Genomic DNA, 23,852 nt, shown 5'->3' on the forward strand with positions numbered 1-23,852 from the left:
AGAGAGCGTCGACAATGCAGCACAATGCCCTGAAGCATCAGCATCAAAATATACTTCAAGTACCAAAAAGTACTCATTGTGCAGAATGCCCTATTTTTGAATAGCTGGACATTTTAATTACTTTATCACCAGCTGTGACTACAGCTGATAATCAACCATGTTTCATAGGGATGTGACTACATTTAGAAATGTCACGCATTTTTAGGTATAAAGCAAAAGATGCAATGAAATAAATAAGCTATCACATATTAATCCAAATGAATTCACTGAAATACATCTGCACATTTCTGCAGCCTGACTTATTACACACGTGAACACAGTACACATTTGTTTACTGCAAGCTTGTTTCAGAGATGTGATGCAGTTAAATCTGTATGCGTCTGTTTCCTTGTAGTGTTAGTAGAGATGGTGAACCTGACACAATCCTGTGTTTGGTGTGAAGGAAACCAGTTAACAGCCGGTTTAGTAAAATTCTCTTGAACTCATGGAAAACTCATCGTCGTCTCGAAGTGAGCAGCTGAAGCGTCCCGTGTGATCAGAGGTCCTCGTCGTCCTCGCTCACCATGACGTCGAGCTCTTTGTCTTTCCGTACGACGCTCTCGGTGATGAACTCCTTGTGCTGCTCCTCCAGCTCACGCAGCTCCGCCTGCAGGCGCTCCAGGTGGAGCACTCGCCGGTTCCTCAGCAGCCGGCTGGGGAATGGGTTCATGTCGTTGAAGGCGATGCTGGTCAGCTTCCTGCATGGACACACGCAGGTGGAAAGGACTCGATCACCAACACAGAGGAACTGGAAACTGATCAGCTTGAGTGTTTCTGTTTTATGCTGCTTGATACTTCAGGTACTGCAGTTTGAGCAGGAAATACTGGACTGACTGGACCACATGTATCCGAGAGCTGCAGATACTTAAAAATCTTTAAATCGTTGTTACTGTGATCAGGGAAATTTAAACTTCTCACAAAATTTCAGTAAAAAGGGTTTGAAGCTCAAAGATTCAACAGCTACATCCGCTACACTTCTGAGAGTGTAACAGCTCGTAGATTAAGGCGGGTGGAGGCGAGTGCGTACCTGGCATTGGAGACGGTCTTTGTGAAGAAGCGTAGGTACTGGTAGATCTCCACGCTGTCGTGAATCTTCAGGATGTCGTCCTCTTTGTATTTGAACAGAGCCAGAGTGTATCTGAAGATCACCTGCAGCACAGACACGCATTTCATAACAGGACACTCACGCCACACAATTAATTGGAAACTTTGAGGAGGTGAGTCATAAAATTACTCTTTCAGTTGTGGTGCAGTTGGGCCCTTTACTCATTACAGCTCTGATCGATTTCCAATAAGCCACTTGGTTCCTCAGTTGCCAGATAATATTAACTTACTTGGTAGTTGAGCTTTAAGTTTAAATTAAACTTTTGGGTTGGATCTACGTGGCTGAAGCTGTTGTCAGCATTTATCCCTGTGTGGTATATATTTCTGTGTCTGAACTGTGATTTTATTTCCTGAGACAAACGATGTAAAAGCTGTGCTGCATTTGTCACATTGCAGAAACAAGCCCAAAGCCATTGTCCCGCTCATCGTCTGGATTTACGCTGCTTGTGGTAGACTGTGAGGTCGTTACTAGAATGATCTGCTTTCCCACTCCTATTTCATGTCACATGACAGTTCCCCATGCTTAGTAAACAATGTCTTATTACTCCTAAAATGTAAATAAAGACATCTAAAGGTGAAAACAAAATCATTTTTGTTTCCATGGACACTACTGTGGTGCATTCAAGTGTTGTCTGCATTTCTGTCATGGTGTGTTCGGGTGTATGGTACCTTGGTACCCTCATACAGGAAGGCGTCCCACAGAGGCATCAGGATGTCGCTGGGCAGACTCTCCACAAAAACCACCAGGAACCAGTTGAAGGTGACCAGAGAGACGTCAATGTTGTGATCCTCAAAGTGAGATGCCAGGCGAGGAAGCTTCTCCGCCATGAAGTCCTTCAGCACGCGCTGGTCCGCCTGAGCACAAAGACTCACAGAGATCAGCCTCACTGATCACTAAAACAGATCACAGCAGGCAAGCAGGTGAGTGTGTCTGCTGACCTGAGAGGCCAACCAGATTCTTGGTGTAGTAGTCCTGAGGCATGATGGCTTCCACCACTGCCACCAGACACCAGAAGGCGTCTTCGTCACTTTGGAGGACCAACAGAGCGAGGGCCGCTAACCTGTGGACATTGATGGAAGGTGAGGTTCTGCCTGGAAGGCGGGTCCACATAAGAACTCAGATATAAAATTTATACTTTTGTTCTGACCTGTTGAGTACCTGGCAGTAGCCAGGCAGTAGAAGGCCAGAAGGATGCGGCGGAGCTGCTGGAGGGCAGGGCTGGAGGGCGGGGCTGGACGGCGAGGAGAAGTGCTGATTGGTCGTCAGGGTTCGGTGAAGGTCCAGCTGGACCTGCCTGGAGGCAGGATTAGGAGCTGTCCGACTCTTCTCACACAGCTGGAAACAGAACAGGATTACTGAGTGCTCGCCAGCATTCCCAACAGGAAGAAGGAGGAGCCACCTGTGCTCAGGTGCGGATAAAGCACTCTCTCTCTCTACAGCTGTACCTGCTGATAGCGTTGCATGTGGCACTCTTGGCTTGTCAAAGTTCTGGCTCGGACCAAACAGCGCCACACTCTCTGCCGATACTCCCGAGGGACGCCTTCACGCACCAGAATTTTGAGCTCAGGTGAGATGATGAAGTCATCGTCGGACCTGCCTGCAAGGTACTGAGCCCAGCGGCTCAGCAGGGGGTGCTCCAGACCCTCCTACAGAGACAATGATGTATGATATAAAAAGAGGATAACCATTATCTGTTAAGCATTATGTTACAATTTAACATAATGTAAAATTGTAACATTGTAAACATAATGTTACAATTTTACATTATGTTACAGTTTAACATCATATAAAATTGTAACATTATGTTTACAATGTTACAATTTACAAATTGTAACATTGTAAACATAATGTTACAATTTTACATTATGTAACAATTTAACATAATGTAAAATTGTAACATTGTAAACATAATGTTACAATTTTACATTATGTTACAGTTTAACATCATGTAAAATTGTAACATTATGTTTACAATGTTACAATTTACAAATTGTAACATTGTAAACATAATGTTACAATTTTACATTATGTTACAGTTTAACATCATATAAAATTGTAACATTATGTTTACAATGTTACAATTTACAAATTGTAACATTGTAAACATGATGTTACAATTTTACATGATGTTAAATTGTAGCTGTTAAGGGTGGTGAGTTAGCGAACCTAGACGCGGACCTCTCGTTTAAGTTGAACAGTGTCTTTATTTACAGTGAAGCCAAAATCAATCCACAGTTATCCACAGTGCAAGTCCCTTCAGTGCTCCTCTCCCCGTCTCCCCTCGTGTGTCCACAAAACTCCCTAGAATCAGTGAAGTGTCCCCTTCCGTCTCTCCGTCTCGATCGCGTCCAGGCTTATTAGGCAGCTCAGAGTGGCAGCACTTACGGGTCGGAGGTAACAATCGCAGCGGAGAAAAAGCGGAGCGAGAGAGGAGAACAAAAAAACACACACACACAGGTCGACCGGTCGGGGCACCGTCCGACTCTGACAGTAACATAATGTAAAATTGTATTATGTTTACAATGTTACAATCCCTACCCTCACCTATGGCCACGAGCTGTGGGTAGTGACCGAAAGAACGAGATCGCGTATACAAGCGGCAGAAATGAGCTTCCTCCGAAGGGTGGCTGGCCTCTCCCTTAGAGATAGGGTGAGAAGTTCGGCCGTCCGGGAGGGGCTCAGAGTAGAGCAGCTGCTGCTCCACATCGAAAGGAGCCAGCTGAGGTGGTTCGGGCATCTGACAAGGATGCCCCCTGGGCGCCTCCTGGGTGAGGTGTTCCAGGCATGTCCCACCGGGAGCAGGCCCCGGGGCAGACCCAGGACACGCTGGAGAGATTATATCTCTCGGCTGGCCTGGGAACGCCTTGGGACGCTTGAGCGGTCAGCAAAAGTCGACTTCCCCCATCACCCACTCATTCACAAAATTTCCCTCGGGCCGTGAACAGGTGATATAGCAATCACTATTACTGACACCACGTGACCCAAAGCTACGCCTATCCACAACATTCCGGCCCCTAATTATTACATTTTTACAGTAATAATTACACATCCAACACCATAACTCACAACACACACTTCATCATATCACAGACACCCAGTGAGACAACATAACATACTCAAAAGTCCACCAAAGTTATTTTCTCATGTCTTCTCTTCTTTTCTTCTGTCTGCACATGGTCAGTCAGTCATAGGCCAGAGGTTACCAGCACTTAGCCTAAATATAGTCAGTCTGATGTACATCTCATAACATTAAAGTCAATTCAAAGTTAGTTATGTCACACTGTGTCAAAAATGTCATAGTCATGGGTCAGAGGCCTCCTGAAGAAGGCATATCTTTGTGATGGGTCTGCACACATGGCTGGTTGGGGTCTTAATCCAGACCTGACGCACAAGCCCCCTTTCATCTGGTGCAGCTCCGGTGACTCTCCCAATGAGCCAAGAACCACGAGGTGCAGAATCATCCACTATAAGGACCACATCTCCAGGAACAAAGTTACGTTTAATCCTTCCCCATTTCTGGCGCTCTAATTCTGTGACTGGGACTCTCTTTGCATATCCTCTAGATATAAGATCTGTCATGAAGGCAGTGTAGTCTTTATGAAAGTCTTTATCTCTGATGAACCTTTTCTTCAAACCTAAGGCTCGTTGCTCAATTGCACAGTTGTCAGGCATTCTTATGTCTCGGTCTTTTAGTGGCAGGGCAATGCTGTAGTGCCAATCCCCCAAAGTCACCATCTTGCTGGCCAATTCCAGGAACTTCAAGTCTTCCTTTGACAGCCCCATCTGTTCATCATTGCTGCTCTCAGGAAAATCCATCTTGAACTGCTGTTTCCATAGCTTGTCCAGTGTGACAGCAGAAACTCTGTTGGCGGTAACTGTTGCCAAACATCCTGGCCTTCCACAGCATTCTCGATTAAGTGGCCCATTCACAGTCCAGCCGAGCACAGTCCTAATGGCAAAGGGTCCATCACCTACACTCCGGATGACCTCCAAAGGTTCTAGAGCTCTGGGCATATTCATGCCAATCAAAAGCTCAACATTGGCCTTAATTTCTGGCAAATGAACATGCTTCAAATGTGGCCAGTCAACCAGGTCCTGTTGATTTGATATGTTACCAATATCTACAGGCATTTTATGCTGAGTGAAGAGGTTAGGCATATCACAGTACATGTCACTGTCCAATCCAGCAACTTCAAGTTCAGGTACAATGAAACTGTCCACCACTTTCTCCTGTCCCATGGTGCGCAGGAGAATCTTTGTCCTCCTCCCAGCAATATTCAGCTTGTCCATAAGACCCGCTGTACAAAAGGATGCTGAACTCCCTTGGTCCAGAAAGGCATACGTTTCCACTATTCTTTGACCTCTCTTTGATTTTACTTTAACTGGCACAATGGCAAGCTTACAGTCCTGTTCACCGGCCCCAGTAAGACCACTAGTCTGGATCGTAACAGGAATGTTATCTGCCTCATTATTAGGTTTGATTTCATGTACAGTGTAGTGTAAGCATTAAAAGATCATAAAAGGAAACACTAACATTTATGTGAAACTAATTGTAATAAAAAAAATGAACAGGTGCTTTATAGATTTAAAAGAAAGAATCTGAAAACAACACTTTTTTGGTCTGAGTGATCAAAGTAGAAAACAGAACTGATGTTCAAGAACAAACCATAGCTGCACTAATATTACACATCTCCATTGTTGTGGTGAACAGACATGTTGCTTTTAAAACCACATGCAGTGTGTGACCGTGACTGTTCACTGAGACCATGAACGCCACTTCGCTGAAGCCTTCGCCTTCTTCTTCTTCTTCTAAATTGGAAGCAGAAGGAGCACGAGCTGCTTTGATCTACTGAAAGGAAAAAGCAGAATATCTGAGTTGAAACCAGTCAGCTGAAACCAGTAAGACAGGAACAAATTCAATGCAGTGTCTCAGGTGGCTTAGCCTGTTACAACTGTTGATACAAGCTAAATACAGTTAACACACAGTGTCAGGGAGCTCCAGTGTGGGAACTAGTGGCTTTAGGTTTGTAGTCATTTAACTTTCATCCCTTCATTCATTTAATTCAGGAGGAAGAAATGTCAGGTGGGTGCAGGCTGGTTACATGCATTTGGTCCCATGCTGTCTTTAACTTGGTTCACTTTATGGCTGGGCTGTATGTGGGCTTATATCATGTTACTTGGGCAGGAGTTCCTGTCCCCTGTTAGACTTAGAAAGTTTCTCCATAAGTAGAGCTTCTAACTCTTCTAGCACATCTGTGGCTGACAGTTTTTTGGTGGCTCTTTTTACCCCACACTGGTTGTGAGTGTGTAAATAGCCCCACTAGTTATTTTGGGTTGCAGTTAACTTGGAAGGAAGAGGTAGGTCTGCCATGACTAGATGAATAACAATTATCTGGGATACATAAATTTCATAATGCATGCATGTATCTCTATAAACCTGCCTGAGGGCTGCCATTTTTTACATTCAGTTATTTCTTTGTTGAATCTAAATAATGAATGTGTTACAGTTAAACTGACACTGATCAGTGTAAATGGCTCATTGGGACACAGAAACCTTTAAATTAAACCCTATCACCTGATATCGAGTGTCAAACAATATCAAAGCTGTAAAAGCTGTTTACAGTCAGAATTTATAAAACTATGATTGTAAATAAATTCAAACAAGTGAGCTTTTCTCTTTGTGCTGAATATCAACACTGTGATTTCTTAGACTGTAAGCTTTACTTTAGCACAACCAGTTGTAGAAGCTGCCACTCCAAATGTCTTTTGATAACAAGAAAAAAATACCTTTTCAGTCCACGGCCTGAAGTTCTTCTCCGACATCTTCTGCCATCGGCTTTGTCTGCTGGTTTGAAGACAATAAACCACAAAAAGATGATTTAGTCACTTTGTCTGCGTCATGCAGCTCGAATGTGTCGTGTAACGATGTTGAATAGCTGTCGTTATCCCTCTGCTGTGTCAGTAGGATTGTACTGTACAGCATCTCATTGATATGTGAGGAATGCTAATGTAACACGATAACAGACTTACATCATTAAAACATAAAGGGCAGGAGATATTTAGATATTTTTATATTTATATTACATTTTATAGCTGACGGATATTACTAAATAGATAGAATTTACTAAATAGCTGGATGAAAAATATGACTATAATAACAAATGACCATGAGAGCCAGTAGAATTAATTCAACTGGACACTCAAAAGACGTCCTTAAATGCTCTTTAAGTGGCGGAACAGATGAACAAACAGTTAATCGCTTACTTGAGATGAAATCTGCTCAGCTACTTTGAAAACAGCTTCTAACTGGTTCATCCTTTAACAGGATGACTGCTCAGGGGTAAGGCCATCATGCAGTCCAGCAACCTTTATGGTTCTGCTTTGATTCACCAGGAACTATTAGGGAAACCTTCCAGCGCCTCCTGTGAAAGACACAGGCATAAACACACAAACATTTATTAACATGTTCCACAGTGTTCCAGTTTGATTTTCTCATCCTGTGGACAACAACGTACATGGATGCAGGTTTATTGTTAACTTTTGTAAGGTTTATTTAGTGAACATATCCAGCTGCAGCTCCACTGTGATCCTGAACTGGATAAGCACTTAAGAAAATGTGTCAATAAATGGACATACATCAACTTACTATATTTATCCAAACAGACGGGACCAATAATGCTTCACTGAGTTAGAGACTTTAATGTCTCTTCTATGTAAGAATGTCTCGTGCTGATATACCTGCAAACTTGACAACAAAGGTTTTTCAGACTGCATGTAGCTCTATGTCAGCTCACACATTTACATTTATGTCACACTTATTTCTGCTTTCCCATTTTATAATTATTACTTACATTTTGATTAGATACCTTGAGTTTGTAAATGATCAGATTACATAATTGGAATAAAATGTATCCAATTCAAGGTTGCGGGAGGATGAAGCCTATCCCAGCTGATACAGGACAAAGACAGGCTGCCAGTTTATCGCAGGGCTAACACAATATGTGTAACAGAAAATCCACTTAAATGTTTGATATTTCTTATAATAATCATAATTATGACTATTATTTAAAGGTTTCTTTATAAATACATTTTGATTTTTTATAACCTCTAAAATATAAACCTGAGCTGTTTCAGATTCTGACCTCTGACCTCACTGCAGCTCCCTCTTGGAAGTATGTCTGCTTCTTGTCCCCAGTGTTGACCACCTGCCCTTGATATCACGTACTGTACCTGAGGAACAAAAAAGGACAAACACTTGCCTTCATTTAAGAAGTACATTCATACAGAGGTAATCTATGGAAACACACTAGTTCAACCTTTGGGAGAAATCAGTTCCTGTGAAACATTTCTGTAAATTAACATCATATGGAGAATGAATGAAATGAGTTCTTCCGGTGACTCAGCAGTCAAACACTGACAAATGAAATCTAGTTAAACTATTAAGCATATTTGCTCTTCTGAAATCTGTGTTAAACAACAACAAACATAAATTAGTAACAAAAATACAGCTGAGTAGATATTACAAACCACCAGCAGCCATAATGCTAAATTTTAATCTTCAAATGTTTCTGAGCCGTCTTCAACCTGCTTTTAACACATTAAAGTCCCACAGTCAATGCAGCCTGACTCAATCCTAGATGTTCAGCACACAGAGGTACCGTTTGAAGTTTAGTGTTAACCTGAGTCACTGATCATTTGCAGTATTACAGAGTCTGGCAGTCTTTGCATGATGTCCACGTCACTATAAGTTTCTAGCTGACTCTCAGGTGTGCCAGCAGGAAAGAGTAATAATAATCTGCATCCTGAGGTTTGTCATGCAGGATTAAATTTACAGTGGCTTTGTTCACACAGCTAGGATTGTATTTTACACTGACCCTGGGTCAGTATAAGTATCATACAGTTTAAACGAAGCACTGAAACTTGCACATATTTATTACAGATGCACTGAAGCTAATCGAGATATTTGCTGTCAACCTGTGGCTGCGATTAATCACTTTACTGAAAACTTTATTAACTAGTAACTTCATCAGTCATGACAGAAGCTAATATTTCTGTGCTAACATCGTTTAACCAGTAACAGCTTTCCTCCAATATAAGCTAACGTTTACACCGTAACTTTAAGCTAGCACCATAAAGACGGTAAAACACGTAATAATATCTACAAATGCATCTTAAAGCTCTTATATTAGCACTCGGTGTATTACTAACATAACCACATTAACATTACTGACACTCGCTGACTTTTAATAGTCATTCTATAAATGCTGTCCGTTTAAATGGTCCTGTACCTGTACACACTGCATATCCACCGGATTCCAGCCAGAGTGGATTCTGGAGTCTTCCACGCTCCTGTTAGTGATCCTCCATCTGGATGGATGAGAACAACCTTCTGAACAATCTAGCAGGTCTCCTTGGGGGGCACGTCTCCCCACCCCCCAAGCGAGGGCCGTGGCACTGAAACTGCCGGCTGAGAGAAGGCTTGAAAAAAAAGGACATTTATCTTTTCTTCTTCGGCCACCTTTTTTTCTCATCGTTTTTCCAAAGTACACATTAAGCTTCTTCTGCAATAACACACTAATTACACATGGAAACCTACCTACTTCTTTCTTCATCACAAACAATTACACTTTCTGTAAAGTGCTTTCAATAAAACAGAAAAGAAAAGTGTGTTTTGTTTTGTTTTTTTATTCAAGATCTGTTCACATGTACTTAGCAAAGGTGAGTACACAGCATGAGGAAAGCCAAAAGCAAAGAGAGCGTATGAAGGTAATATTGAAGTAGGCTTCGTTTTGAAGTGGTGAAAGGCAAAGGCATGAGTGTAAGGTAATAAGGGGTAATGAGAGAGATGAAGAGCGGGCGGAGGACTTGGCTCGAGCAGGAAAAAGCAAAAAGGAAATGCGAGTGCGTTTCCCCGCCCCCCGCGCAGGGCCGTGGCAGTGAGTTCGTGGGGGGTTCGAACTGGCGGAGTTGTGTAGCAGAGTCCCCGCCACATGTCATAAGCCAAACGACCGGCCAAGGGAATACTTAAAAAAAAGGACATTTATCTTTTCTTCTTCGGCCACCTTTTTTTCCCATTGTTTTTGCAAACTACACATTAAGCTTCTTCTGCAATAACACACTAATTACACATGCAAACCTACCTATTTCTTTCTTCATTACAAACAATTACACTTTCTGTAAAGTGCTTTCAATAAAACACAAAACAAAAGTAGCTTTTCTTTTCTTTTCTTTTTTTTATTCAACATCTCTTGATTGTGATTGTCGGGTAATAAAAGCTAATAAGAGAGATGTAGAGCGGGCGGAGGACTTGGCGAGAGCAGGAAAAAGCAAAAAGGAAACGCCAGTGCACGTCTCCCCGCCCACCAAGCAAGGGCCGTGGCACTGAAACGGCTGGCCAGAGAAGGCTTGAAAAAAAAGGACATTTATCATTTCTTCTTCAGCCAGCTTTTTCCCCCATCGGTTTTCCAAAGTACACATTAAGCTTCTTCTGCAGCATTATCACACACTAATTACACATGGAAACCTACCTACTTCTTTCTTCATTACAAACAATTACACTTTCTGTAAAGTGCTTTCAATAAAACAGAAAAGAAAAGTGTGTTTTGTTTTGTTTTTTTTATTCAAGATCTGTTCACATGTACTTAGCAAAGGTGAGTACACAGCATGAGGAAAGCCAAAAGCAAAGAGAGCGTATGAAGGTAATATTGAAGTAGGCTTCGTTTTGAAGTGGTGAAAGGCAAAGGCATGAGTGTAAGGTAATAAGGGGTAATGAGAGAGATGAAGAGCGGGCGGAGGACTTGGCTCGAGCACACTCAGAAAAATTATGGTTCTTAAATGGTTCTTCAGATGGCTTCATGGTTCTTTAAAGAACCATCATACGTCAAAGAACCTTTTTATTTTGTGGATGGTTCTTCAGCTATTACAAATGGTTCTTTAAAGAACAAAAGGTTCTTCATCCTTAGCAATCTAAGTTTGATGGTGTAAATGGCATAAATATTTATTCACTATAATGAGGCTGTGAATTATACTGTGTGTTTTCTTTGTGTGCATGTGTGTGCGAAGGGGGAGGGCAGGTTACCTGGCAATTACCCTTTAAGAGAAGATGGTAGGAAACTGAATATTCAAATAAAAGTTAGAAATATTTGCTTAAAAATATACTGGTGGCAGGGGTGGGGGCCAAAGCCCAGCTAATTTGAACCTTTGGCTTCTAAAATATGTGGTTCAATTGCGTGCTGCGTACATAACCTAATGTCAGCTAGACCGAAATTAAAATTTAATATATTGTTAAAGTCACTAAAATGGTGCCTGAAGCCTGTTGTGATGTTAGCTCTGTGTCTGCTCTAGAAACTCTGAAATTCTGTAGATCTGAGCCGTACATTAAATACTCACATGAACCTGTACTTTGAATTCTGTATGAGCTGTATAAAATACAGCTATGCATAAGAGTTTTGAATGAATAATTAGATTAGATAACTCTTCATTGTCTAATCGAATTATATAGAAATGAATAAAAATGTGACATGAGAAGGTGTGTCTTTGACTGTTCCTGCATAACTTAGTTTCGGACTAGTTGACAAGTTATGCTCCGGTCATTTGATGTTTCCAAGATAGATGTTCTTTTGTAATATAGTTAAATTTTTTTGTATATTTCATTTATCCACCATCATACATCATACATACAAGCTAAGAAGAGGTCGTTATACTAACAAGAGGTATCAACGCTGGGCCAAAGTTCAGCACATGGTTAAAGTTTGTAATCCAGCCAGGATGTAAATATCACTCAGCAGCCAGAGCTGAAGCAGGTAGCATCAACACATAAATCTACTCTACCCGGCTTAAATCACAAGAGCACCTCTGACCAAAAAGCTGTAGATTTTTCTTGTTTGCACAAATTAATCCAGATTCACATTAACTGTGTTCACAGCTCCAACAAAATGAGGAAGAGGAGGGGCAGAAACACAATTAGATTGAATTACAATTGGATGGAAGTTGAGGACAAGGAGAAGGAAGCTTTGGATGAGGAGGAAGAGAAGCAGCAGGAGCATCTTTAGGGATCCCTATGATGTCATTGAGGTTTGTTTCATTAATATGGTCCTCTCACAAAGAAAGATGACATGTTTTAGTTCACGTACTTCCTGTATTAAATAGTGATGTGCAAAATGTTGTGAAAAACCATGGAGCAGGTGTAGCTCTCTTCACGACAACACAGACACAGGTCGGTTCTTTGAAACGGGCGTTTATTACTTGGGCCTTCTCTCCTCAGCTTCACCATCACCAGTACGCCGATACGCCATTACGCCATTACGCCGTGAGAACTGGTCACGAGCGAACAGTACAAACAATTAGCAACTTTACAGTACACATATTAAGTCCAAACACAAATAAAAAACATTTCTCAAATGACAAATACCTCGTTGGCTGCTTGTCCTGAAAAGAGGTCCTTAAGTCCTTGTATTGCCCTTTCTTTTAGTAAACTTTTAGCTTAAATCGCTTCATGAGAGACATCTGCTCCCTCGCAGTCCATGAAAAGTCTCGTGTGCTCTCGTTAAGGGTATTCTCACGAGACACTAGCTCTCACCTTACACATGTACATTTCAAATAAAGACATTTCAACGCAAACTATATATATTCATGAAATTATGTAACTTAACATTTTAACAGCATTTACACTCCCACCAAAATCACTCATTGACTTAAAATGAGAGATTTTCCTCAATGAAAATTATAAGGAAGTGATGTGTGAGTGTACATTTAAGTGTAGGTCATTTAGCTTTACGTGTGTTTTAGGTGGCCTCAAGTAATGTAACTACTTTGTGAACAGGCCTCTCAAGGAAAACTGATTTAGTGATTGGTTTTCCCTTATCAAAAGTAGTGTCACTGAGCAGAAGCTTTAGCTTTCGCACCTTGCCATCTGCGCTGGGCAGGGCTTCCACAACCCTTGCAAGCTTCCACTGGTTTCTTGGTGCACTGTCATCCTTTAATATTACAATGTCATCTGGTTGCAAGTTTCGTGACAGCTTCTGCCATTTCTGTCGTTGTTGGAGGTTTAGCAGGTATTCTCGTTTCCATCGTTGCCAAAATTCATTGGCCAAAAACTGTACTCTTCTCCACCTTTTGTGCAGATAGAGATCTTCTTTGCAGAATTGTCCAGGGGGTGGCAGAATTACAGATGATTTCATGGTTAGAATGTGGTTGGGAGTGAGGGGTTCCGGACCAGTAGGATCGTGAAGATGCTCGACACTTAGTGGCCTGCTGTTGATTATGGTCATTGTTTCATACAGAAACGTTCTTAGAGTTGTGGTGTCAAGTCTGCTGGCGGACTTGTCGAGCATAGCTATCAGGATGCTTCGGATTGTTCGAATCTGGCGTTCCCAAACTCCTCCCATATGACTAGCTGATGGGACATTCAGCACAAATTCACAACCAAGCGCCCTTGTACGGTCTTGATCCATTCCTTCAAGCAATTCAGAAAGCTCCTTTCTAGCACCAACAAAGTTTGTGCCTCTATCACATCTTAGCTGGCGCACGGGTCCTCGAATAGCTATGAATGATCGAAGTGCATTCATGAATGCGTCTGTTGTCAAATCGTCAAGGGTTTCTATGTGAACTGCTCTAGAACATAGGCAGGTGAATAACAATCCGTATCGTTTCAACTCTCTCCTTCCTTCCTTCACAATAAAGGGGCCAAAACAGTCAAGCCCACAATAAGTAAAGGGGGGAGATGTCTCAATTCTCTCTCCTGGTAGATTTGCCATTTGTTGAACCTCAGTTGTTCTTCTGTATCGTCTACATTTTACACACTTGTAAATGTGTGAGGAGACCACACTTCCACATCCTAGGACCCATATTCCGCTTGCGCGCAACTCGTTCATGGTCATGCCCCTTCCTTGATGGTGTATAAGCTCATGATGATGTTTGACCAGCAGAGCTGACACATGAGATTTTTTCGGAAGAATCGCAGGATGCTTTACATCATGGTGTAAGGCTGACTGAGACAGCCGTCCTCCCACCCTAAGAACATTGGTTTCGTCCAGGAAAGCGTTCAGCTGGCGTAGCCTGTTGTGCCTGCTCAAAGCGTGTTCCTTCTTGCCTCTTATTTTCTTTATGTCTTCAGCGAAAGCGTCTTCTTGTACGAGTTTGATGATGAAGATCTCTGCTTCTCTTCGTTCTTCAAGATTAGTCGACTCATTAGTTCTCGACTGAAATCCCTTAAACTCTCTGACAAATCTCTTGAGCCTGGCAATGGCTCTCACCACTCTGGACCAGTCAGAAAATTTAGTTAAACGGTTTACCATTGGATTCTGTTCTCTTGCTTTAACTGCATGAACATGTGCTCTCCGAAGTTCAGGATCAGTAGCCTCAACTTCTCCCACCATTCCCACTTCATGTGGGAGATTTTGCTGCCAAAGGAAGTTGGGTCCTTTCAGCCAGCTAGATTCTTTCATTTGAACTGCAGTCAATCCTCTTGAGGCTCCATCAGCTGGGTTGTTTTCAGAGTTGACATGTCGCCATTGTTCAGGTTTTGTGCTAGATCTTATTCGCTGGATGCGGTTGGCCACGAATGTTTGGAACCTTTTAGCATCATTGTTCACATAGCCAAGGACCACCTTTGAGTCAGTCCAGTAATACTCTTGCACATTTTCAATCTCCAGCTCGCCTCTAATGATATCACCAATGCGGACTGAGGTCACAGCTGAAGATAACTCAAGCCTTGGGATGGTTGTTAGTTTGGTAGGGGCTACTCTTGCTTTCCCCAAGACAAGTGAACAACTTATCTGTCCTGTTTCACTCACCGCTCTAAGGTATGAGCATGCACCATACCCTTTGAAGCTTGCATCAGAAAAGTTGTGAAGCTCATATAGTGAGACTTCACCAAAGTTTGATGGAAGGTAGCTTCTTGGAATCTTTAGAACTGCCAAATGAGGCAGATCTTTGAGCCATGACTCCCATTGTGGCTGGATGTGCTCGGGGAGAGGTTCGTCCCAGCTTACCTTGTCTCTACACAGTGTTTGAAGAATCTGTTTGCCGATAAGTAGGAATGGAGCCACGAAACCTAGTGGATCATAGACTGAGGCAACAGTTGAGAGAACGCCTCTCCTTGTCAGTGGGTTTTCTTTTACCACCACCCTGAACTGAAATTCATCCGCCTCAACACACCACTGAACTCCAAGTGCTCGCTCGATATGAAGTTCTCCTAGAGCCATGTTTAGATCTTTGGTCTGAACATATTCTTGTGGTGGAATTGTTGCAATCACACTCTCATCGTTGGATACAAACTTATGTAGCCGTAGATTTCCTGTTTTGCACAGAGCTCTTGATTCCTTTACCAGGCGTATAGCTTCAGCAGTCGACCTTACACTTGTCAGGCCATCATCTACATAGAAGCTTCTTTGGATGAACTTAATGGCTTCTTTGCTGAACTTGCCTTGGCCTTGTGAAGCTAGGTATTTCAGTCCAAAGTTGGAGCAACCGGGGGATGAAGCTGCCCCAAAGAGGTGTACCTTCATCCTGTACACTGAGGGTTCAGAATCCAAATCACCTCCATCCCACCAGAGGAACCTGAGATAATCTTGATGTTCCCTTGCAACGTGGAACTGGTGAAACATTTTTTCGATGTCGCACATTATGGCTATAGGACCCTTTCTAAATCGACACAACACACCAACTAATGTGTTAGTCAGGTCTGGACCTGTCAAGAGATGGTCATTTAGAGAGGTTTCTTGGTAGCGTGCCGAACAATCGAAAACCACACGGATCTTCCCGGGCTTGTGGGGATGGTAGACACCATGGTGCGGTATGTACCATGCTGGCTGGTTGTCTAATTCAGACTGTGGCACCTTCTCAGCATCTCTTCTACTTATGATTTCATTCATGAAATTGACATAGTCCGTGTAATATTGTTCATTTCTCCTCAGTCGACGCTCTAATGAGCTGAGCCTGTGAACTGCACACTGTTTATTGTCTGGAAGATTAGGTTTGTCTGTCTTGAAAGGAAGCGGAAGTTCATAGTGGCCATCTTCCTTCTGTCTTATTCCAGCTTTCACTTTAGACAGAAAGAGGAGGTCCTCCTGAGAAACTGGATTATCATCTGTTGAGTGATCTGTGAAATCTGATTCAAAAGTCTTAATTATGTCAAGTGGGTTGATCTCTTTGACTTGAGTCCTGCACGCAAAGTGCACTTCCTTCTTTAGCTGAACTGATGGATGCACAGTTGGTGTCACTTGTCGTACTATGATTCTATGACTGAATCCTATTGGATCGCTGTTGTCGCTTGCTGAATGTGAGCAACCAACAATGCTCCAGCCCAGATCAGTCCGCTGCGCATATGGATGATTTTCGTCACCAGACAGGATCTCTCTTGGGAGGAGGGCTCGTTGACAGTTGTAGCCTATAAGAAGGCCTACTTCGCAATCCAACTGTGGTGGAATCTTTTCTGACAGTTGCTCTAGATGTGGCCATTTTAGAGCTGTTTCAGAGGTAGGAATGTGCAGCCTGTTTACTGGAATAAATTCTCTTGTGAAAACAGGTGGTAGTGGAATCCTTTTCTCTGAGTTGTATCCTCTCACTTGTAGACCTGTCATTTTCTGACATGGAATAACTGTCGACTTGGCAGACATTGTGGACAGTCGCAGACTGACATTCTCTCTGTTTGTGTTCAGGCCTTGAGCTACTTCATCTAGTATGAAGGTGGTATCACTCTGTGTGTCCAAGAGTGCATAAACTAGCAGTTCTTGATCTGGCTGCTTAATAGATGACACCCAGACTGGCAAGATAGAAGATGTTCGTGTGCTTAGACCCTCTTGAATAACTCTGTTGGAAGTGGCTGTTGCGGTCCTTTCTGTGGTGTCTGCCTTGTCCTTTGAAATTTCACTTGCATTTAGGTGGATTGGCCTTTGACGTTCCTTGAACTTATCGTCATGCAAACATGTTGGGTGTCTCTTTTGGCATTTCTCACACGTGCTTTTGTTATCACATTTTCTTGAGTGATGACCGGTCTTCAAACATCCAAAGCAAAGCTTCTCTGTGTGTACAAACTTAACACGATCCCGAACTGTCTTTTCTGTGAAACTTCGGCATTTGTCTAGGATGTGTCCTGTCCTTTTGCAGAAAACACATGATGTAATACTGCTCTGTGTTGTAGTTGTGGTCAGAGTCTTTGCTTGAACTATTTGGCTTCGTAGATGCCTTGGTTTCTCGCTTTCAACACTCTTAAGTGCTTGTATTGAGGAAATTGGATCGCAAGCAAGATCTGCTTCCTTTGATAGGAAGTCAACAAACACCTTGAATGGTGGGTACTCAGCTTTCACTTGTCTGACTTCCATCACTTTGCGATTCCAGCTGGAAACCAACCAATCTGGCAATTTCAGCAGAATCCTCTGACTCTCAACGCAGTCATTCAAGACCTCCAGCATCTTGACATGAGACATGGCAGCCTCACAGCTCTTGAGAAAGTCTGCAAATTCTCTTAGCTCGCAAGCATCCTTAGAACCTATCTTTGGCCATGCATGCAGCTTGTCTCTGAGTGACTTCCCAATTAGGAATGGGTCTCCGAAACGTTTCTCTAAAAGCTTCCAGGCTGAGTCATATGCTGCTTCTGTGCCCAATAGAAGAAATCCTTCCACGGCCTTCTTTGCTGTGCCACCTAAGTACTTTCTTAGGTAATACAGTTTTTCATTCTTTGGGATGTTCTTCCTTTCTATTAATGTTTCAAAGGACAGTTGCCAGTCTTTGAACTTCAAGGGATCTCCTGTAAACACCCCAGGCTCTGGTGTTGGGAGCCGGTTTGCACTCATAGCTTCTACTAGTGCATTGACCAGATCTAAGCTATTCTGCTCTTGAGGCCTCAACACTGAGGCTGGAGGAGACTGAGGTAGCTGTCGTGGACAAGGAGCTTGACTTGTGACTGTTAGGGATTGAGGAATAAATGGGGGACTTGATGCATTGAGAGAATGGGTTGTGACTGGAAGTACTGTGGAGTCAGCGACTCTAAGCTCTGGCAGTACTTCACTACCATACGACAAATCAGTTGCTTCTATGTTTTCTTCAGCTTCATCATAGACCCTCACTCGAGCTCTAGCAGCATTTAGCTTCTTTACTTCTTCTAGGCGTGCAAGTTTTCTACGTTTATCTTGGATTGCTTGCTGTCTGGCTAGGTTCTCAGCCTCTAACATTTGAAGTTCTGTTTCTTCCCTTTCTTGCTCCTCCAACACTGCCAAGACTTCCTGAGTTGCAGCAGCTTCAGCTACAGCCTCTATTCTTTTGACAGAGTGGCTGCTAGAGTGGGTAGAACTACATCCTTGACGAGACAGTGGTCTAGAAACAGAACCTGTTGAGCCTAGAACAGATCCAGCATCAGGCCAAGACTCTTCATCTTTATCTGCTTCATGACCTTTAAGCTGTCTCTCTGCTCTTTGAATAATAAATTCTGAGAATGACATGCATGTATCAACCCTGCGCCGCAGGTCTGGTTCAGGGGTTTGCGCTTGACGCAGCTCCTCATAAACCACCTTTACATCAGAACAGGTGCTTTTGATGTTCTCAATAAGCTCAGTTAACTCATCCTTAGAAGCATCACCACTTAATAACTCTTTGCCTATTCGTGCATGACACCTCCACTTCTCATAGATGATTTTGTATTTGCGTTGAATGTGCTTCAGTCTCTCATCTTGGTATGCTCTTCCCCTTTCTGTTAGGGTACGCGCCCTCTCACTTCTTCGAAGCCCCTCTAGTTCTGCTGCAGATTCAGTGACAGTAGCTTCAGCTTGAGCGGATTGTTCAGCATCTTTATGGCAGGTCTCTCTGCTTATGTTAGACATGTTGAGATTATAGCAGTGTGATTGTGCAGCTATTAAACTTCAACTAGATTTCTTCTGGACTATGTGTAAGTGAAAGTTGCAATAAACTTAATTTGAATTAAGGTTCATAAATGTATGTATGAGTCTTCCAACACACTGTTGACTTCAATACTGAACTTAAGTTTCAAACAGACAAGAACAACAAAAATCACCTTATCACAAATATACAATAACAGTGTAAATGTACTTAGAAATACCTTAAATCCTTATCATTTACATTACTAAAGGTTTTCAAGTTTTCACATCAGTATAGTACCCCTTTAAAATTCACATAAGGTGCCCTTTAAACTCAGCAGATTTTGTATAACTCAAAATTACTCATAACCTGTGAGCTTGTTAAATATTTACTTGTTTGTTCTATAAACCTTGTGATGTACAACAACTATAAATGCAAACACATTGGATTAATCTCTACATTAAGCAAGCAAGAATAACAGATGAGTCCCTTAGTTGCAATTTTCACATTTAACCACTTCTCACACCACCTTAACTTCACTTTGTGGTAGAGCTTCTCCTGATCTTAAACGTGAAAATTAGCGCTTTAACTCAGTCTAACCACCGTTGCTTGTTAATGCTGTGCCGATATGCGTTATGCACTCTGCTTATCTGACGTGATGCACCGGATCCGCGTCGTTTCGTCATCCGCGGCGATCCTGTCCTCTCCTACCCGTGTTGAGCAGGCGAGTTCTCACTGTAGCTCTCTTCACGACAACACAGACACAGGTCGGTTCTTTGAAACGGGCGTTTATTACTTGGGCCTTCTCTCCTCAGCTTCACCATCACCAGTACGCCGATACGCCATTACGCCATTACGCCGTGAGAACTGGTCACGAGCGAACAGTACAAACAATTAGCAACTTTACAGTACACATATTAAGTCCAAACACAAATAAAAAACATTTCTCAAATGACAAATACCTCGTTGGCTGCTTGTCCTGAAAAGAGGTCCTTAAGTCCTTGTATTGCCCTTTCTTTTAGTAAACTTTTAGCTTAAATCGCTTCATGAGAGACATCTGCTCCCTCGCAGTCCATGAAAAGTCTCGTGTGCTCTCGTTAAGGGTATTCTCACGAGACACTAGCTCTCACCTTACACATGTACATTTCAAATAAAGACATTTCAACGCAAACTATATATATTCATGAAATTATGTAACTTAACATTTTAACAGCATTTACAGCAGGTACGTATAGTGCATCTGCAGGTAAATGAACATCAAATCTCTAAGACAGACTGAAATCTGTATATTTATCACCCTTATGATAAAACCCATGTCAGCCATTGGTTTATGGACTTTGTATTTTGAAGCCTCAGCATTTGCATTATTGCTGTTGCTATGTTGGGACCATATTAGGATGAGGGATCAGAATCTGGAGTCATGCACACTATTATTTCATTTAGTGTGTATCCATAAGATTCGTACAGCAGATCCAAGTTGTGCCTTGAAAACAGGAAAGTCGTCTGCATAGAGGAGAACTGTAATAGCAGGCTTGTACAAAGTGAGGCTTTGTGCTCACATTTGCTGCAAACACTCATTTTACCCTGTTTTGATGCAGATTTCACTTGAAATCAGGCAAGAACTGGACTTATTTTTTACAATGTGTTCTTGTGAATTGATTGTGTATAGCATTTGTTTGATTGATTTGACTTTCTGCAAGACAACAGTCGTCCACTGGCCAAAACAATTTTCCAAATACCTCCACGTGATCTAGCCTGGATTTAGAAAAGAATAGCAAAAAAAATCTGCACCTCCTGCTTCAGATGCAATTTGTGTTTCTGTGTTCAGAGGCAGCGGCGAGAGGGGAGACCTCGGGTCATCCAGCTGGAGAGCCTGACCAGGAGGAGTCGAACATTAACTCAGCTCTTCCAGGGCACCCTGCAGACTCGGCTGTTGGCATCGACGAGGGATGACGTGAACGCCAAACTGGAGTCCATCACAGGTCAACTGCAGGTATGCGAGTCAGACCTTCTGAGGGTTTCACTTTTCTCTCTTCTTTATAATTGACTCTTTTCTCTCTCTTTCAGCTCCTTGTCTCAGAGTGGGAGGGATTTGAAGCACAAAGGGAGGAACTTGTCATTTGGTTGGCTGATATGGATGTCCGCCTGAGTGAGGTTGACCAGCTGACAGGAAACACCAGTGAAAAACTGAAACAACTGCAGGTGTGGGCTTGTTTTGATATGACATATATTTGATATGAAACATACGTCAGAGACATTGTCCTAAACTGGACTAACAAAGGGCCATGAGTACAACATGAAAAGTACATTACATAGCGTAAGGCTGAAGTTCATTGATCATTTTAATCATAAACTTGTTGTTGAAATGTTTTTACTGAACATGCAAATATCTGCTGATGAAAATGTGTTGATTTATTGGTCTGTTATGAAGCTATTGCTATTTCTAATGTGTTTTATCACTTTCTGATGTTTTATTAATTAAACAATACATGTATTATTTGTTGTGTTATCTGTAGATATAGTATTTATATATATATTTATTTATAGTATAGCCAATATATTTATTAATTATTACTGTTTAAAACACTAATATGTGACATGTATTAGTAGTGATGTTGTGCTGAGGGTTAAAATGCCTTTTTGTCTTTTGGTAACTACAAAATGACAATAAACCATTAATATATGTCTATGCTGTGCTCGTATTTATTTTACCCTACTCAAATTCAATTTATGATGCATTTTATTTTGAAAGATTTAAAATGGTTTTTAAAAGAACCACTCAAAAAAGGTTCTTTAAAATGGTTCTTTTAAAGAACCATTTTAAAGAACCTTTTTAAAAAGGTTCTTTGAAAAACCATTAAAGGTGCCCCAAAGAACCATTTCTTGATGGTTCTTTGGGGCACCTTTAATGGTTCTTCAATGAACCACTGAAAGAAATGGTTCTTCAAAGAACCATTGTTTGAAAGGTTCTTTGTGGCACCAAAAAAGGTTCTTCTATGGCATCAGTCTAAAGAACCACTTTTGGTTCCAGTTGGCACCTTTATTTTTCTGAGTGCAGGAAAAAGCAAAAAGGAAACGCGAGTGCGTTTCCCCGCCCCCTGCGCAGGGCCGTGGCAGTGAGTTCTGTAGCAGAGTCCCCGCCACATGTCATAAGCCAAACGACCGGCCGAGGGAATACTTAAAAAAAAGGACATTTATCTTTTCTTCTTCGGCCACCTTTTTTTCCCATTGTTTTTGCAAACTACACATTAAGCTTCTTCTGCAATAACACACTAATTACACGTGCAAACCTACCTACTTCTTTCTTCATTACAAACAATTACACTTTCTGTAAAGTGCTTTCAATAAAACACAAAACAAAAGTAGCTTTTCTTTTCTTTTCTTTTTTTTTATTCAACATCTCTTGATTGTGATTTTCGGGTAATAAAAGCTAATAAGAGAGATGTAGAGCTGGCGGAGGACTTGGCGAGAGCAGGAAAAAGCAAAAAGGAAACGCCAGTGCACGTCTCCCCGCCCACCAAGCAAGGGCCGTGGCACTGAAACGGCTGGCCAGAGAAGGCTTGAAAAAAAAGGACATTTATCTTTTCTTCTTCAGCCAGCTTTTTCCCCCATCGGTTTTCCAAAGTACACATTAAGCTTCTTCTGCAGCATTATCACACACTAATTACACATGGAAACCTACCTACTTCTTTCTTCATTACAAACAATTACACTTTCTGTAAAGTGCTTTCAATAAAACAGAAAAGAAAAGTGTGTTTTGTTTTGTTTTTTTTATTCAAGATCTCACATGTACTTAGCAAAGGTGAGTACACAGCGTGTTGGGTCTGGGCCTCTTTGCTTAGGCTGCTGCCCCCGCGACCCGGCCTCGGATAAAGCGGATGAAGATGCATGGATAGATGGACTGATGTTCCAATTGTAACATTATGTTTACAATGTTACAATTTCACATTATGTTAAATTGCAACATAATGTAAAATTGTAACGTTAAGTTTACAATGTTACGATTTTACATTATGTTAAATTGCAACATGATGTAAAATCATAACATTAAGTTTACAATGTTACAATTGTAAATATAATTTACCCAATTAATTCTGTCATAACAGAAGTATGACTTCTCTGTGTTATTAATCCGTATTAATATCATAGGGAGATTAATATCCCTACAATATTAAGCATCAGACTTTATCAAATTTTCTAAAAACTTCTTTTGTTGGATAGTGTAGCGCAGCTGGATAGTGTAGTGGTAATACTACATATCTTTGGAGTCGCACGTTCGATTCCCACCAAGTATCCAGTAAGGGTCCTGGCTAGACCCCTCATGCTAACCAAAAATCCCTGGAATGGTGCGGCTATGTCTGCAGTCTCTCCGCTTGAATTTAGAGCTTGCTTGTTTGTTAAATGTATTATTTACTGTTTTTAGTTTACTCCATGACGGGGCTGGATATCGGGCGTCCTGCACCACCCATCCGGTCTGGAGCATAGCGAAACCATTTCTGCACTGTTTGAACGAAGGTAAACTCAGAAACTGCCCCCACCTGCTGAGTCAGGCCATCTAAGACAACAAAAAACCCCAAAAACAAACAAACAAAAAAACAGTAAAAAAGAGGGGTTCAATTAGAGTTCAAATATGAATAACCTCTCGCCAAAAGTCTTTAACAGCTAGAAAGCTGGCAAACTACTAAGCTGATCAACATGAAAGGCACAAGGTGGAAATCAGCAAACTGCTGCCTCACTTTGTTCACCTGTGCTCTATATTTCATGGTCCGGTTGGCTGCAGGACCAAACATTTGGCCTTACACCTTATTTCTTTATGTTTTGCTTCCAAGGTGCCAGACTTGTAGGTAACTTTTTACACTGACATGACCTCAGCAATAGTTTCCAGTCTTTCAACTTC

General features: G+C 41.8%; 4 protein-coding genes across 7 annotated transcripts; all 4 read right to left on the minus strand.

The window, feature by feature from the left end:
• Positions 1–535: 535 nt before the first annotated feature.
• LOC146716999 (TBC1 domain family member 2A-like) lies at positions 536–4,150 on the minus strand. The gene is made up of 7 exons (XM_085434990.1): positions 4,112–4,150; positions 2,590–2,790; positions 2,292–2,479; positions 2,095–2,204; positions 1,813–2,009; positions 1,067–1,188; positions 536–737 (listed from the first exon to the last, which is right to left on the minus strand). The coding sequence occupies exons 1-7, from the start codon at positions 4,148–4,150 to the stop codon at positions 536–538; spliced, it is 1,059 nt and encodes a 352-aa protein (XP_085291116.1).
• LOC146717000 (uncharacterized) lies at positions 2,730–9,618 on the minus strand. Of its 4 annotated transcripts, XR_014922583.1 has the most exons (6): positions 9,433–9,618; positions 8,287–8,374; positions 7,409–7,566; positions 6,932–6,989; positions 3,311–5,993; positions 2,730–2,790 (listed from the first exon to the last, which is right to left on the minus strand). XR_014922583.1 is itself a non-coding variant. In XM_085470743.1 (5 exons), the coding sequence occupies exon 5, from the start codon at positions 5,432–5,434 to the stop codon at positions 4,445–4,447; it is 990 nt and encodes a 329-aa protein (XP_085326869.1). In that variant the 5' UTR covers positions 5,435–5,993; positions 6,932–6,989; positions 7,409–7,566; positions 8,294–8,374; positions 9,433–9,618; the 3' UTR covers positions 3,266–4,444. The 4 variants fall into 4 exon arrangements, 3 of the variants coding, with proteins under 3 accessions (XP_085326869.1, XP_085326883.1, XP_085326861.1); XM_085470743.1 differs by lacking the exon at positions 2,730–2,790 and having other exon boundaries at positions 3,266–5,993; positions 8,294–8,374; XM_085470757.1 differs by lacking the exon at positions 2,730–2,790 and having other exon boundaries at positions 3,266–5,993; positions 6,932–6,986.
• Positions 9,619–12,358: 2,740 nt separating this feature from the next.
• Positions 12,359–16,821, minus strand: LOC146717001 (uncharacterized). The gene has a single exon (XM_085470768.1). It carries the CDS (start codon positions 16,759–16,761, stop codon positions 12,928–12,930), a length of 3,834 nt encoding a protein of 1,277 aa, XP_085326894.1. The 5' UTR covers positions 16,762–16,821; the 3' UTR covers positions 12,359–12,927.
• Positions 16,822–17,225: 404 nt separating this feature from the next.
• On the minus strand, positions 17,226–20,170 carry LOC146717002 (uncharacterized). Its single transcript, XM_085434998.1, has 2 exons — positions 17,343–20,170; positions 17,226–17,242 (listed from the first exon to the last, which is right to left on the minus strand). Exons 1-2 carry the CDS (start codon positions 18,958–18,960, stop codon positions 17,226–17,228), a joined length of 1,635 nt encoding a protein of 544 aa, XP_085291124.1. The 5' UTR covers positions 18,961–20,170.
• Between the last annotated feature and the right edge of the window lie 3,682 nt (positions 20,171–23,852).

This window comes from Copadichromis virginalis, linkage group LG2 (genome assembly GCF_057382275.1).
Source record: "Copadichromis virginalis isolate Kocher_CV1m ecotype Utaka linkage group LG2, C_Virginalis_male_GT1.1, whole genome shotgun sequence".
In the NCBI taxonomy this organism is placed as follows: Eukaryota; Metazoa; Chordata; class Actinopteri; order Cichliformes; family Cichlidae; genus Copadichromis; species Copadichromis virginalis.

What these genes read in the sequence shown, in the direction of transcription:
- LOC146717002 (XM_085434998.1), bottom strand. Translation starts at nt 18,960, where the DNA reads ATGTCTAACATAAGCAGAGAGACCTGCCATAAAGATGCTGAACAATCC.
- LOC146717000 (XM_085470743.1), bottom strand. Translation starts at nt 5,434, where the DNA reads ATGGACAAGCTGAATATTGCTGGGAGGAGGACAAAGATTCTCCTGCGC.
- LOC146716999 (XM_085434990.1), bottom strand. Translation starts at nt 4,150, where the DNA reads ATGTTGTGGATAGGCGTAGCTTTGGGTCACGTGGTGTCA. An exon ending in CTTTGGGTCACGTGGTGTCA is followed by an intron (nt 2,791 to 4,111) that starts GTAATAGTGATT and finishes TTGTCTCTGTAG; the next exon opens with GAGGGTCTGGAGCACCCCCT. An exon ending in CTACTACACCAAGAATCTGG is followed by an intron (nt 2,010 to 2,094) that starts TTGGCCTCTCAG and finishes TCTCTGTGAGTC; the next exon opens with TTTGTGCTCAGGCGGACCAG.
- LOC146717001 (XM_085470768.1), bottom strand. Translation starts at nt 16,761, where the DNA reads ATGTCTGCCAAGTCGACAGTTATTCCATGTCAGAAAATGACAGGTCTA.